The sequence below is a fragment of the Halichoerus grypus genome, chromosome 7 (assembly GCF_964656455.1).
Source record: "Halichoerus grypus chromosome 7, mHalGry1.hap1.1, whole genome shotgun sequence".
NCBI lineage: Eukaryota > Metazoa > Chordata > Mammalia > Carnivora > Phocidae > Halichoerus > Halichoerus grypus.
This window is the reverse complement of record NC_135718.1, coordinates 90588463-90604021: the sequence shown is the minus strand read 5'-3', so window position 1 is coordinate 90604021 and position 15559 is coordinate 90588463. Positions and strand designations below refer to the sequence as shown.

Here is a 15559-nt window from a genome sequence, read left to right as displayed (position 1 = left end):
TACTTGATATATAGCCAGGACAAGAATTTTCAGTTACTCTTTGTTCTTCCTAAGAAGGTATAAAAGCATATTAAATTTCTCTATTTGTAGAGGTACAAATATGTAACAGTTCACTTAACTCTTTGCTGAAGAATAATTTGAAGAATTTCTAAAAATCCTGAATCAAAATCTGAGCAAAAATAAAAAGCTACAGTTCATAACTTTTCAAATGGCATTCAAGAGCAATTAATTACCATATAACTTCTTACATTATTTTTAGCTTAACCTAGCTCTATATTGCCTAATAAAAATATGCAAAGAGCGTAAATTACAGAAAGATGTGAGAAATGAAAATAATTCATTGCACTTCTATTTAGGAAACATCCTAGTAGATCGCGTGGCACCCAGAGATTTACATTACAGAAATCCTTTAAATAATTGATGTTTTTAATAATTGGTGTATGTTTTTTATCCCTTTGTTTTGCAGCGCAAGACCCATCAGTTTTTTGTCAAATCTTTCACTACCCCTACCAGATGTCACCAGTGCACCTCTCTGATGGTGGGTTTGATAAGACAGGGCTGTTCCTGTGAAGGTAAGAACAAAATGGCAGGAGAGTGTGACATTAGAGTCCTAGCGTTGGCTTCCTAACTGTGATCATGTAACTGTATTCCCCTTAAACAATATATAAGTGCCTGCTTGTTCTGCTTTTTTCTGATAACAGGAGTACAGATAATAAAGCAAGCACCTTGCTACATGTTGAACAGGGGAGAAACTGGACGGCCCCTAGAAACATTTTTCAGGGAAGACCTCTGTCAGTGTGGCTCATTCATCTTTGTTTCGTTATGCGGGTGAATTTGTGGTTCTGGGAAAGCGTTAAGCTGAGTGACAGAAGACATAAAAGTTATCCTTGAATCTGTTCATTTAACTCTCACCTTGCTTAATTTCTCTAATAAGAGAAATCATTCTTCAGAAGTAGGCAGTTCAGTATCTTTTCAGAAATATTAAGTGTCCGCCACTTTGCCTCAGAAAGATATTTTATTCCCAGTATTTGTATCAGCGGATTTTCCCTACCACTCATTGACTCATTGATTCATCCATCGTGTGTTCATGGAATCCCTGTCCTGTACTTCTAGACACCGTGATGTAGTCAGGGATGGGGAGAAGACTGAGAGCCTGCCCTCGAGGAGCTCACATTCTGAGAGATGAGAGATCAGGGGTCATTTGAACAGAAAACAAAGTATATTTGTCTGGGCACCACTTTATTTTTCCTAAGACTTCTGAAATGAAAATGACTTAAATAATTATAACGGGATACACTGTTTGGGAATAGTTTGGGAATATACTTTTTTTAATCAAATCAAATTTATCACTGTAACAATGCCTTATGTATCATTTACTGATCTATCTTATAAGAAAGATAAAATAGTTGCTAGTTCAAATTCTAATATGAGTTTCCATTTCTTAGCCTTTAGGGTTGGAAGGGACTTTGCAGGGAAGGTCATCAGTGCACATCAGAAGCAGGCGTTCCCCTTGTAGAATGTGCTTGTAGTTTGTATTTGGTCGCTTTGAATCAAGGGGCTGTTAATGGCATCTTAAGGCAGTGCATTCTATGTCCGATTAGCTCTCACAGCCAAAGTAGAAGCTCCAGATTGCATCATCCCAGCTAGTTGTGTAGATGCATGGGTTTAGAGCCAAAGCAAATGGTCTAGGGTTGAAAAGTAGATTTGAGAGTTATGAGCATACAGAGTGATGAAGGGGAATGGCGTTTTCCAGGAAACACACAGAGTGAAAAGAGAGCAAGTATGAGGACGGAGCCTTAGGAAACAGCTCAGGGGAGGTGAAAGGTAAAGACAGCAAAGTAATCTGAAAAAGGAACAACCTGTCATTGACTGGGAAGGTGTGATGGAAGCCAAAGGAGAGAATTTGTACAGTTTTTAAGCCTTGTCCCATTTTGGATTTAGCCAGTACTTATAAGTGTCACTTTTAGGGGCATCTGATGCCATCATCTGGATGGCTCAATCGGTTAAGCATCTGACTCTTGGTTTTTGGCTCAGGTCATGGTCTCAGGGTCCTGGGATCAAGCCCTGCATTGGGCTCCACGCTCAGTGGAGAGTCTGCTTCAGGATTCTCTCTCTCTCTCTCTCCACCCCTCCCCCAGCTCTCTCTGTCTCTAAAATAAATAAATCTTTAAAAGAATAAAATACAAATAAAAATAAATGTCATTTAAAAATCTGTTTATCAGAAGGAATCCTGGATAGGTACCTGGTGTTAGGTCCCTTATCATTTCTTATGCATCAGAATCACTTGCAATTACATGGTAGGGGTTTTTGAGATCTCCCAAGCCCCTTTCTAGAGTCTCACATCATGAAATTGTACGTTTCTTTCCTGAAGACCCTTTTTCTTTTTTAAAGTTTCTTTTTTTTTTTTTTAAGATTTTATTTATTTATTTGATAGAGGGAGACACAGTGAGAGAGGGAACACAAGTAGGGGGAGTGGGAAAGGAAGAAGCAGGCTTCCCATGGAGCAGGGACCCTGATGCGGGGCTCGATCCCAGGACCTGGGACCATGACCTGAGCCGAAGGCAGACGCCCAACAACTGAGCCACCCAGGCACCCCTTTCCTGAAGACTCTTAGTACCCTGCCCTGTACACTGTGGGGACACGTTAGACCCTGCCCAGGCTTTCATAAATGTTATGGTAATGTGGTTACAGCCTCCAAAGATTCCTATCATTTTAATTTCTTCCTGGTTGATTGAAGTTAGATCCTGTATAGGACAATTATTTTGTTGCTTCCTCTGCTTTTGGAGGTGAGATTTTTGCCTAATTAGTAAAACAAATTATAACTTGTTAGACACTCTACTTAAAAGTGAACGAGATGTCTTACAGAAATTTGGTAGTTTTGACAGTCAGTACTAGTTCATCTTGCTCCTCTGGTGGTTTCATAATGCCTATCAGTGGTGTATGATACATTTTCCCATGTGCATGCATTCCCTGATGGTATCCCTTCAGGTCCTCTCTTAATCTTTCCCAAATATTCTCCAGGACTGACCCTTAGAGTAGGAATTGTCTAAGTGAATATTCTTAGTCTACAGCCCCTTCCAACAAGTTTGTTTGTTTTAAATATTTTACTTTTTTTTTTTAAGATTTTATTTATTTATTTTAGAGAGAGAGAGAGTGAGTGGAGGGAGGGACAGAGGGCGAGAGAGAATCTCAAGCAGACTCCCCGCTGAATGCAGAGCCCGGTATGGGGCTCAATCCCACGACCCTGAGATCATGACCTGAGCTGAAATCAGGAGTTGGAGGCTTAACCAACTGAGCCACCCAGGCACCCCCTAAATATTTTAATTGTCATCCAACCAAGCCTCGGTGAAACTTATACATTTATTTTTGTTTATCCTGTTTCTTGGAGTCTCAAGTTCATCATACGTGTATCAGGTAGAGGTATCATGGCAGCATTGTTGGTAGGGCGGGCTCTGAGCCCAACCGCCTGGGTTTGAATTCTAGCAATGCCACTTACGAGTCCTGTGACCCAGGGCAAGTCCATCATAAATAGGAGTGGCTGTACCTCTCTTAGATTGTTACAGAGAAATGTACTCAATAAAGTTGACCATTATTATGATCTTAGTCATAGCTGAAGTATCTATAATGATATTAACAAATCCTAAAGTTTACCCGTGATTTATACATTTTTAATCATTAAACAATTTCATTTTCAAAAAGAGGGATTGGTAAAGTTTGCCAGATACTGCAAAGATGTCAGGTAATTTCATGTCCATTAGTGACCCTGGCAAGAGAAACTTTCAGGGCAGATACCAAGTTGCAGTGAGACGAAGAGTTAGAACTCTAGAAACTACTTTTTGGAATGCCAAGTTTAAATCAACTGTTGTATTCACAAGCTTAGATTTTTTTTTCCTATGTATTGGCTGCTCTTGATTACTAATGTTAACACAAAACAATATTACAATAATAAAAATCTTTACAATTTCTCATTGAAATTCTTATTAGTAAGCAAATGAATCGGCTCCCCAAATGACAAAACAGTTCTTTAAAACAAAGCCACAGATAAGCATTCATCTACTATAGCCCCTTGTATGTAATGAGTGCTCAGTGAATTATCTTTTTGTAAAAGTGAATTTTTATTGAACATTGTTTTTTCCCCCCCTTCAAAAGTGTGTGGATTTTCATGTCATATAACTTGTGTAAACAAAGCTCCAACTGCTTGTCCAGTCCCGCCTGAGCAGACAAAAGGGCCTCTGGGGATAGACCCGCAGAAGGGAATAGGAACAGCATATGAAGGTCATGTCAGGGTAAGTCTGATTAGGTTGGGTTTAGATTAATCTTTTGAGGTTGATTAATGACTGAAAATAAAGTCCAGTCGTCTTACAAACATACTCCTTGCCAGAAAAGTAGGCGAATAAAATTCATCTAATAATTTTATTTCATCCAGAGTGATTTGAAAACAAAAACCTGGCCTTTGCTTGGAAATAAATTCCAAAATGTCTTACAGTTTTCTGTACTGTCCGTATCTTGTAACGAACAGATGTTGGAATCTCCCTAAAGGAGTCTTTGGCACCTGGTCTTCCTGGAGATGCAGTGTATGCCTATGACGTGTGAGATGTTATCAGGGGGTATTCTTACTTGTAATCCTGAATAGCATTTAAAGTGTAAGCTACATTTCATCATACTCCCAAATTTGACTTTTATGCTACTAAGAAAGAAATCCATGAATGTTATTTTAATGAATTATTAGTGAAAGTTAAAATGGTACTGTTTAAAAATTTTTCAGAATAAAAAGTCATACAATATTTAAAGAATGTATTCTTACAGTTTCTCATGTTATCAGTGGTCTGTGTGTTCCATCTGCACTTGACCCCCCCAGAGCGGCAGACTTAGGACACGTGTACATTATCTTTAGGTTTCCATCGTGCAGTTACATAGGTAACTGAGGGGGCTGTGACTGACATTTTAGTTTGAGTTGTTTCTGTTGCCCAAAGATCCCAAAGCCAGCTGGAGTGAAGAAAGGATGGCAAAGAGCATTGGCTGTGGTTTGTGACTTTAAACTCTTCCTATACGATGTTGCGGAAGGAAAAGCATCTCAGCCCAGTGTCGTGGTCAGTCAGGTGATTGACATGAGGTAAGCTTTCAAAAGTGAAAATATTTGTGTCTTTATGACATAGGAATAAAAAAGTGTCTGGTTTTTCATCTAATTACATTGCCATATTTTTATTTAAATCTGATTTCATATTAATAATCTAATTTACTAATATTGCCAGAGTAATGTAATTAAAACCAGGAAGCAAGGTGTCGTTATAGGACAGGTTGATGTGTGTTGAGTGAGTGAGTTGGGGTTCGGGCTTAGGGAAAAGAAGCTAATGTTCGAATCCAAAAGACCAGCATAAAGATGGCTGGGGTGACGAAGGCCTAATACGTGGTCTTGTCACCTGAAGGTATAGATCGTAAATCCAGTGCGAGGAAAAATATCCCAGAATCAGATAGGTTCTTGGAGTATGTAATGAGCCGGGAAACATTTGAATGAGTCCACCTCTTGAATATTTCTGGTCTCACTCTTCAGGCCCTTCCCCTCCCCTGTGGAGTGCTCTCCTTTACCTCTTCTTGTAACTCCTGCGCTCCCTTGGGGTGACTTATGAGCCCCCAGAGCTTCAGCTGTCACCTCTATGCTGATGACTCCCACACAGGCCTCCCTCCAGCTCTTTCTCCAGCACTCAGAACAAGCGTTTCCAGCCATGGTGCACATTTCATACCAGCACCTTAGACACATCCTCTTCCCCTCAGATACAGAATATGAGGAGATAGGTGCAGGAAACATTAGCAACGAAAGTCTGACAGAGCCTGCTCAGGGAATTGCTATAGAAAGACAGGGAGAAGAAGCAGAGACGAGACTAAGGCGTCAAGTCTTCAAGACCAAGAGAATGATGGCACTAAGAATTAGGAAGTCACAAGGAGTAAATTATTATGGAGGAATTCTGTTTCAGGTGTTGACAGAAGAGTGAAATGTCAGATACGGTATGTTGTGGGCTCGTGAGCTGTGTTGCGGGAGGCAAGAGGGTGCGTTGTTCTGGAGGGTTCCGATCCCTCATCTGCATGTACGGGTACTGGCCTTGCAGCTGGAGGCAGCAGCTGTTGCCAGCCCTGTGTAATTGCCACTGCTAAGTTACCCCTTATAAATTCCTCTGGGCACCATCAATTATAATGGCGAAAAAAATCAATTTTTTTTTAATTCAATTTGAATGTTTTGTGCAATGAAGTTTTGAGGATTGTCCCATGTGTGTTATTTGGATGCACACCCTAAACACAACATACACACCCACATACACTGACTTTTAATGTTGCATTTTTCCTTCAGGGATGAAGAATTTTCTGTGAGTTCAGTCTTGGCTTCTGATGTTATTCATGCAAGTCGAAAAGATATACCCTGCATATTCAGAGTGAGTATGTGCACTGTAATTTGATCACTGAATTATGTGTTCTTAGTGAATATATATTTTGTCTCTTTATATAGATCATAAACTTACTAGGAAATACTAAATCCTATATTCCTTAATGTGTTTTGTATCATCCAGTACTTGAATGTATAGACAATTAGTGCTAAGTAAATATTTTATTAGTAAAAGACCTGTAGAAAGCGTGAATATTTGGCTCCTAAAATAGTTTCATGTTGGGTGATACTTTTGAGCCACAATTCACATTCCAAATAAATATACCACATGGAAAATTGAGTAAGTGTGAGGTTTCTCAAGTTTTTGAAAAATAGAGGTTTCTTTTTAAAATCTCATTTAAAAAATTAATGTTTTATTTCTATTGCTTTGTAATAACTACCTCAAAACTTAGTGGCTTAAACCAGTAATGATTTATTTTTTACCATACTATGGGTCAGCTATCCAGTTTGAGTGGGGTTGAGTAGGGTCACTCCTGTGGCTACATTTGGCTCATTTGGGGCTGGAATATCCAAAATAACCTTGCTTCCATATCTGGGGCCTTGCTGCTGGCTGTCAGGCTGGGCGATCTCTGCTCTCTTTGTGAACTTTCTCCATGTGGTCTCTCATTCAGTCATCCAGCTGAGCTAGTCTACAGGGCTGGCCTCCAAGAGAACAAAAGAAGCTGCCAGGCCTCTCTTTTAAGGACCAGGCCAAAACAGGCATAACTCCCTTGCATTCTGTTGGTCAGAGCATGTCACGAGGCCAGCCTGGATTTAAGGGGAGAGGAAATAGACTCCAGAGCTTGATGAGAAAAATAGAATTCCATAGAAAGAATTGTTGGTAGCCATCTTTGGAGGCTGTCTGCCCTACTACAGGGGGATCTTGAATTGGTAAATTAAGACAATAGATGTTTAAAAAAAAAAAAAAGCCCACTGCCCTAATGTTATGCCCGTATGCTGAGTGTCTATGAATCTTGTATCTAAGAAAGGTCACCAAGGGAGCCTAAAGAGGCCCACTTGCCTAAAGCTGATTCACATAGTGGGATTTTATGGTCACTGCTGCCTTTAAGAAGGGATCTGTATATATAAAGTTTGTCTGTTCTGATTGTAAGTGCTATTTGTATAGTGATAAATCTTCATGTAAATACCAACTCAAGTGATCTGATCTTCTCTAAAATAATGTGTTATGTTATGAAGTAACGGAGTGTTATTGCTGACTTTTTAAAACAAGTTGAAAATCGATTTGGTGTAGTGCTTCTGAGCATGGACCCAGGATCCCAGTCTGGTGGGACATCCTTGGAGACCGTGAGTCTCTGCGCCAGAGTATTTTCATATGTAAAATCAGGATATGATAGCAGTACCCGTCTCATACTTGTAACATGCTCCGATCACTGCTCAGAGATTGCTCAGTAAATGTCAGCTGCTGTTGATGTATGAGTATGGGTCATGCATTTCTCAGTGATGGCATTCTGGCATTTTATAGCAAAGAAAATAAAAAATGGTTACTAACATTTAAAATGGTATCTAGATAGATAGCGGTATATGCTACCTCTGCTTTGTCATGAATTCTAATGTGAAGACTAGTTATTCTCCTGATTAGGAGAGCTGACCTCTGGTAAAGGTGTCATCTGATGAGTGCTCATTTTGTCAGCCAGAGTCTGGTCAACTAGCATCAGCATGAAACCAGTGTGGAGGGTGTCTGTTTTCTAACATAGGCTGATTAAACTATCCTAGGTCACGGCTTCCCAGCTCTCGGCGTCTGACAGCAGGTGTTCGGTCCTGATGCTCGCGGAGAGCGAGAGCGAGAGGAACAAGTGGGTGGGCATGCTCAGTGAGCTGCACAAGATTTTGAAGAAAAGCAAATTCAGAGACCGCTCAGTCTATGTTCCCAAGGAGGCTTATGACAGCACTCTGCCCCTCATTAAAACAACCCAGGCAGCTGCAATCATAGGTACGGACTTGCCCCGTTGACCGTGTTACCATAGTTGTTGACTAACCTACTGTGTGAGCAGGGCTGGCTTGCAGCTGGGAACCCCCAGTGTCCAGCATGGCGTGTGTTGTGCCCTGAATGTGCAGGAAGAGTCTACTGAGTGAGCGAGGCCATTGAGAGCTATGTTTTCCAGTAAATGAGAATAAGTACACTTTCCAAGTGTGTTTTCTTCTGAAAAAGCAACGGTGCTGAAGATTAACCTATTAACGATCTATTTTCAGCTGTGTGACTTAGAACAAGTTGCTTAACTTCTTAAAGCATGTTTCCTAGGTAAGATGCAGGTTCCAGGTACCTCACAGAAGTGATGGGGAGGTTTCAGGAAGGCGGGACATGTGACACGGGACACCCTGCATATCAAATGCCCTCAAGAAATGGCGGTGTCTGTGTCTGGAGGTTTACATTTTTGTCTGTACACATCCAACTCTTTTGTTACTTTCTAGTCAATAAAGAAAAGCTAGTGAGTAGGGTTCAAGTGCCTTCCACAATTTTCCCTCCCAAAACAAGAAATAGAACTAGACCCAGGGTGCTTAACAAACTAGGTTTTTAATTTTTTTCACCCTTTATTGAATAAACATTTACTTCTTTTTGCGAGAATGGATATACTTTCTAATGATTGTTCCATTTAAAAAGACATGAGGTAACATTTACCACTGTAATCTGAAAGGAGATTTTAATAGTACAAATTGTTATTGCTATTTTAAGTTACTTATTTCAGTTTTTTGCACCAAATTTCTTTATTATCTGTTTTGTTCTATTAGTTTTACATAGTTTTATCTATTAACAGTGTTTCATATTTATGTCTTCCATAGATCACGAAAGGATAGCACTGGGCAATGAAGAAGGGTTGTTTGTTGTTCACGTCACCAAAGATGGTAAGAGAAAAGTTAATTATTGCAGAGTAACTTTCAACCAGATGTTGTTAGACAAATCTAAACTCTAGATTCTAAATTCTAAGAAGAGCACGATTCGCTCTTATGTATTCTGTAATTGAAATTTTCCACACCTAATTTGATGTGTTTATAAATCAAGATACCTTTTAATATTCTTTAATCCTCCTGAGGTCTTAAACTTGCAAGAATGTGTTGTGTTTCTTTTGTCATTCATTTAACAGCTCTGCGGCACAAACTCAGGTTGCATGCCTAAAGATAGATGTGAAAGATACAGCTTGATTTGTTCATTGCTCTGTTAGTGCTTGAAGAGGTAGCAGTCATTAAAATGTGTTCATGTGGGGGTGTTTTTCCCCACACTTAATACAACAGATTTTTTTCCAGGGAGAAATTAAATACTAAGTGAAATAAAAAGGAACCAATTTGCTAGTGTCCTGTCTTCAGATCAAGAGAGATCATGGGAAAACAATGCATTTAAACTACATCTGTTTGTTACCCATAGAGATACCTTCAGGGGCACCTGGGTGGCTCAGTTGGTTAAACGTCTGACTCTTGGCTTCAGCTCAGGTCATGATCTCAGGGTCCTGGGATGGAGCCCCTGAGCCTGGAGCCTGCTTGAGATTCTCTTTCCCTCTGCCCCTCTCCCTTGCTTCCACATGCACATGCATATGTGCACTCTCTCTCCCTAGGAAAAAAAAAAAAAAGAAAGAAATATCTTCAGTGAAATATACCTTAAAATAGGAGCACCATGGTAAAGTTCCTGAGAACTTAGTGCCAGTAAAAAGGTTTTTCCTACAGATGTGGCATGCTTTATCACACAGGGATCCTTTGCCTTGGTTGCCGGAAATCGTGGTGCTGAATTTAACACCTCACTGTAGGTGTATGCAGTTGCCTTATAATGGATATAATTATCTTCCTCTTTCTCCATATGATTTGGATTTCTTATTCTTCTGTGTGTATCTTTGTCTTTATTATAAGTTGACATACCTTTTTGAGTATAATTGGGATACGATTAATAAATAAAACATTATTCTGCATTTGATTTATTATCATTTCTTTGCATAGAAATTATTAGAGTTGGTGACAATAAGAAGATACATCAGATTGAACTCATTCCAAATGATCAGCTTGTTGCTGTGATCTCAGGACGAAATCGTCACGTGCGACTTTTTCCCATGTCAGCTTTGGACGGACGAGAGACTGATTTTTATAAGCTGGCAGAAACTAAAGGGTGTCAGTCCATAACTTCTGGCAAAGTGTGCCATGGAGCTCTCACATGCCTGTGTGTGGCTATGAAAAGGCAGGTCCTCTGTTATGAACTATTTCAGAGCAAGACCCGTCACAGAAAATTTAAGGAAATTCAAGTGCCATATAATGTGCAATGGATGGCGATCTTCAGTGAACAACTCTGCGTGGGATTCCAGTCGGGATTCCTCAGATACCCCTTGAATGGGGAAGGAAGTCCGTACAGCATGCTCCATTCAAATGACCACACACTATCGTTTATTGCACATCAGCCGATGGATGCCATCTGCGCAGTTGAGATCTCCAGTAAAGAGTATCTGCTGTGTTTTAACAGCATCGGGATATACACCGACTGCCAGGGCCGGAGATCGAGACAGCAGGAACTGATGTGGCCAGCAAATCCTTCCTTTTGTTGTAAGAGTCTCTTATTTTGGCTGTTTTACCTTTTTGTTTCTTTCTTTTTCCTTCCACCTCATCTCCTAAATATATTCACTCTTAATAACAGGTGGTTTTTTAAAGTCACCCTTAAGGTTTTGCCTAAGTGTCAATTACGTTGTTTAATTATGTGAAGCAACTACCATAGTTAGACCTCGGCCAGCAGGCTTGACATTACCTTGTACCTATTTGAAGCTCTCTTTCTATGGAATATTTTACTTAAGTGGATTTTTAACCCATGTTATATTTTGAAGTAACTCTAAACAGTTATCTTCATGGTCCCCCAAAATACAGTGCTTGTGAGCGTGTTAACAGCTCGTGAGACTTACTCTGGAGAAGTAGTTACTAAGTGAATTATTTAATCAGTTATGTAAAGGTATAATGCACCATCTGTAAGAAGTGTTTCTCTGTTTTATATTTTTATCTAGATAGATAGATATTTGAGATTGCCTGTTGCACTCTTTCGAGAAATATTAAGACATTAATAAATTATTGGATACTCATTACATGCCATCTCACTAGGACAAGATAGAGAGCCCAGCTCAATAGGCAATTTTCCCCTGCTGGTGCAGAGTGGGAAGTAAGGAAGATTCATGACAAGCGAGAAGTTGCATTGGATTCTAAGTGCTCTGTAGCATAAGTACCAAGTTCTGGAGAGGCTGGTAGGAGGTGTGTCTGACCCCATGTGCTTTGTTTTTAGTGGAAGATACTTGAACATGCTTGAATGCTGAACTGGGGAACTAGGGAAAGGTTGACTGTGTGGTAAATACAGGAAATAGAGTAAGATACCCACAGAGGCCAGAGAGGATGGAATTCAGAACACAGGGGGAAGGATTTGGGGCCAGAGGCGTGAAATCTCTTCCACTGGAACCAGGTAGGAGGAGTGATGGGCAGGATACAGTTGAGTGTAAAGGTTTAGTGGGAGAAAAGTTGGGAAGGCCATACATGCTTATTACAGAAAAGTTAGAAAATCTAGATTAAAAAAAAGAAGGAAAAATACTTGTAATTCTACCCACCCAAACCTAACTATTCTTAAAGTTTTGTTTCTTCTAAAATACGTACTCTTATCTGTGGTGTCCTATGTAGAATAAGGACTGTTTGGTAACCTGGTCAGATAATAATTCCAAGTATTACTTCTGATATGGAATCAGAATATCTAGCTTTTATGAATAGCTCGGCCAAGGATGTAAAACGCGACATCAGCTTATGTCAACCATCTCATCTCTTCTTGCTTGTGTCACCGTCTGTCGTTGTTCGTTCTTCCAGTAAGCGGTTTTGAACATTTACCCCATTCACGTGCCTGTGTCAGGTGCGTGATCCTATGTTCATAGATGCGATGGCAGGTCTCACCTAAAGATTGCTTTGTAAGTTGTTGTGCTGTCAGTATCTTAACTGGTTTAGGAATCAAATACTTTAAAAAAAAAATCTAATGACATCCCTTTATAGAACTTGTATTGGAGAAGGGAATATTCCGCCGTCTGTGTTAGCAGAATCCTTAGGTATTAAAGTGGCCGTCTGACCCACGGCATGTCCTCTGCTCATTTATGACTTATGTTCTGTCTGCCTCAAAAATGTTTTGAAGTGGCTACTACATGAACACAGTAGGATTTGGGTGGGATTCTGCTCTACAATTATTTAGCATAGATCTTTCAAAATGTTTGGGGTTTACAAGTTAGAAGTAATTAGCCACTGTTCCCTCCTTCCCTTCTTGCAGGTTACAATGCACCATATCTCTCGGTGTATAGTGAAAACGCGGTTGATATCTTCGACGTGAACTCTATGGAATGGATTCAGACTCTCCCACTCAAAAAGGTAATTTCATGTGGAAATATGGGCTAAGCACACTAAGGAGTGTAGTCAAACACTAAGGAGTGTAGTCAAACACTAATAGTTGGCTATTTTTCACTATTCAGGCATTTTCTGGCAGTTGGTAATTTGGGGTTTAGCTAAGAGGAGAAACACTAGAAACAAAACTCAAGCTGGTTAATTTTGTAGGTAATTCAACACCATACTCTTTTTATCACATTTAGTTTCACTGTATCGATAGGAGTATTGTCATAACGAGCAACTAGAATCTATACCCAACCTAAAATGCCAGTGTCGTCTTCTACTTCAGGAGCTCTGAGGGAGGAGAAGGCTGTCATTTCTTTTTTGTAACTGCTTTTCACATTATGGGATGCAGGCTCTAATCCTGAGACAGCTCTCACACGCTAGAAAGGTGGTTAAACTTAGAACCAAAACTGTTTAAACATCTCATGATTAAAACACAAAGGCTTTATATATTCCTAATAAAACATGATTTTCCCTTTAATATCTCCCTATGATAACAGAAGGGAATTTTATAGGTATACAATGACTGTTTTGCATAAGAGAAGACTAATAGTTTCATACAGATATATGTAGCTTGTATCATCGGTTAGGGGGCAGGTGTAAAGGAATAGGTACCAGAAAGTAGCCAACGTCCTATTTCGAAGTCTGCCCCGATCTTAAAGCACATCAGCAATGAAAACTCTTGTAAATACTCCCACTTTATGTACAGCACCTACAATATGGCCCTTTGGTTTGTATATTTGGGTTTAGTTTTCTGTTTTATTTTTATCATGTGAATTTTATAATGTATATGAAAGAATGTGACCTTTATGAAGCATAATAAACAACTGCTGACTCATGAACCCACCTCCTAACTTTAGGGCCAGAACATGACCAATATCACTGCCTCTACCAGTGTCCTTTTCCCTTATCCCATACCCCTGCCCCTCCCCAGAGAGGGAATGTTGTAGGTATCATTGCTTTGCTTTTCTTAAAATACAGATTGGGGGGGGGGGGGGCTGCATATTTAAATATTCTTAAACAGTTGTTTCATTTTGTACTGTTGAGTTTTGCTTGCTTTTGAGCTTTATGAAAATGTTACATGTGTGTTATCTACCTTGCTTTCTTCATGCATAGTTCAAGATTCACCCTTGTTGTTACACGTGCTATGTGTAGCTCATTGCTTTTCACTACTATAAAATATTCTCTTGAGTGAATAAATCACAGTTCATTTCTCCATTCTCTGATTGGCAGACTTTGAATTATTTTCCAGGTTTTGCTACTGTGAACACTGATGCCTGTGTCTGGGTGCATGTGCAGGAGTTTCTTTATATCTCACGTCTAGGAGTGGAATTGATGGGGCACAGGGAAAGCAAGGGTTCAACTTTATAGGATAGTGTCATTATTTTCCAGAGTCATTGTACCGGTTCATACTCCCCCCAGCAGTACAGAGGAGTTCCTGCAGACCCACATCTTCTCTGACCTTGCCATTTTCAGAATTCATAGTTTTATAACCATTATCAATGGTTGTAAAATTCTATCTCATCGAAGCATTAATTTGCATGTCCCTAATCTTTGTATGTCTATTCATCTTACTTTTGTTTATGTGTTCATTCTTATTTCTTCTTCTGTGAAAACCTAGTCATGCTTTTTGCTCACTTTTCTGTTTGGCTTCTTTTTTATTAATTTATTGAAATTTTTATGTATTGTAAATATTGAGTTAGTAAGGGGTGGGGTAAATCTTCTCCATTTGTGTCCTATCCATTTTGATTGTGTATTTTGCTCAGCATTTGCTTTGCTTTGCTAATTTGCTTAGCATTTATTTTAATAACAATAAATTATATTATTTTGCTGAAAACTTGTTATAAATTTTATTTTAGATTTTATTTAAATTTAAGTTAGTTAACATGAGGGTATTACTAGTTTCAGGGGTTATTGTTACAAATTTTAATGTCGTTATATGTGTATCATTCTTATCCTTTAGGTTTATCTTTTTTCTGTTAGGAAACTTTCCTAACTCAAGGTCATAAAGATAATAGGACCTTTATCCCAAAAGTTTGAAAGTTGTGCCTGTTGTATTTATGTCTTTAATCCCTGTAGAGTTGGTGTGTGATCTGTGGTGTGAGGTAGGGACTCCATTCATCTGTTCCATGTACGTGAGGAGTTGCTTTGTCACCGTTTACTGACAGCCCCCCTGAGTGGTACACAGTTTCATCTCTGTCATATGTGGACATATAGTTCTAATCACATTCATAAAGTAGCTGCATTGATATCTTCTTAGTATAATGATTTAGTCACTAATGGCTTTAAAAAGTCAAATTTAAGATTTAAATGTATTTCTGCTTTTTTCCACCCGAATAGTCTTCCTTCAAAATGTTGTCATTGTAACTTTTTTGTTCAAATTAGATAATTTTATAATACCCATCAGAATTAATGTTAATTTTTTGTTGATTTTCTGAGGGAGCTATATTTTGAAGAGGAAGGATAGATGGAAGGTCTCAATAGTGTGTGCTTTCTAAATAGGCCAGAAGTTTTATGATTTCATTTGAAGGTTTTATTGAAATACTAATTTTATTTTATTTTTTTTTTTATTTTAGGTTCGACCCTTAAACAGTGAAGGATCATTAAACCTTTTAGGGTTGGAGACAATTAGATTAATATATTTCAAAAATAAGATGGCAGGTAAGAAAATATACATTAATAGGGTAGCTTCAATGGAAATGTTCTCTCTAAGCTGACTGCCTGAGGAAAATAAATAAGTGGCAGAGACCAGATTTA

General features: G+C 39.0%; 1 protein-coding gene across 19 annotated transcripts in view; it reads left to right on the top strand.

Moving 5' to 3' along the window:
- The window catches only part of CDC42BPA (CDC42 binding protein kinase alpha), a 333148-nt gene that overhangs the window by 297377 nt on the left and 20212 nt on the right, over positions 1-15559 (top strand). For all 19 annotated transcript variants that reach the window (XM_078077878.1, XM_078077870.1, XM_078077877.1 and 16 more), the window contains 9 exons: positions 467-572; positions 4150-4286; positions 4974-5113; positions 6344-6425; positions 8150-8366; positions 9215-9277; positions 10358-10951; positions 12687-12784; positions 15379-15463. In XM_078077878.1, coding sequence (XP_077934004.1) covers positions 467-572; positions 4150-4286; positions 4974-5113; positions 6344-6425; positions 8150-8366; positions 9215-9277; positions 10358-10951; positions 12687-12784; positions 15379-15463 — 1522 coding nt within the window. The remainder of the gene's footprint in view (positions 1-466; positions 573-4149; positions 4287-4973; positions 5114-6343; positions 6426-8149; positions 8367-9214; positions 9278-10357; positions 10952-12686; positions 12785-15378; positions 15464-15559) is intronic.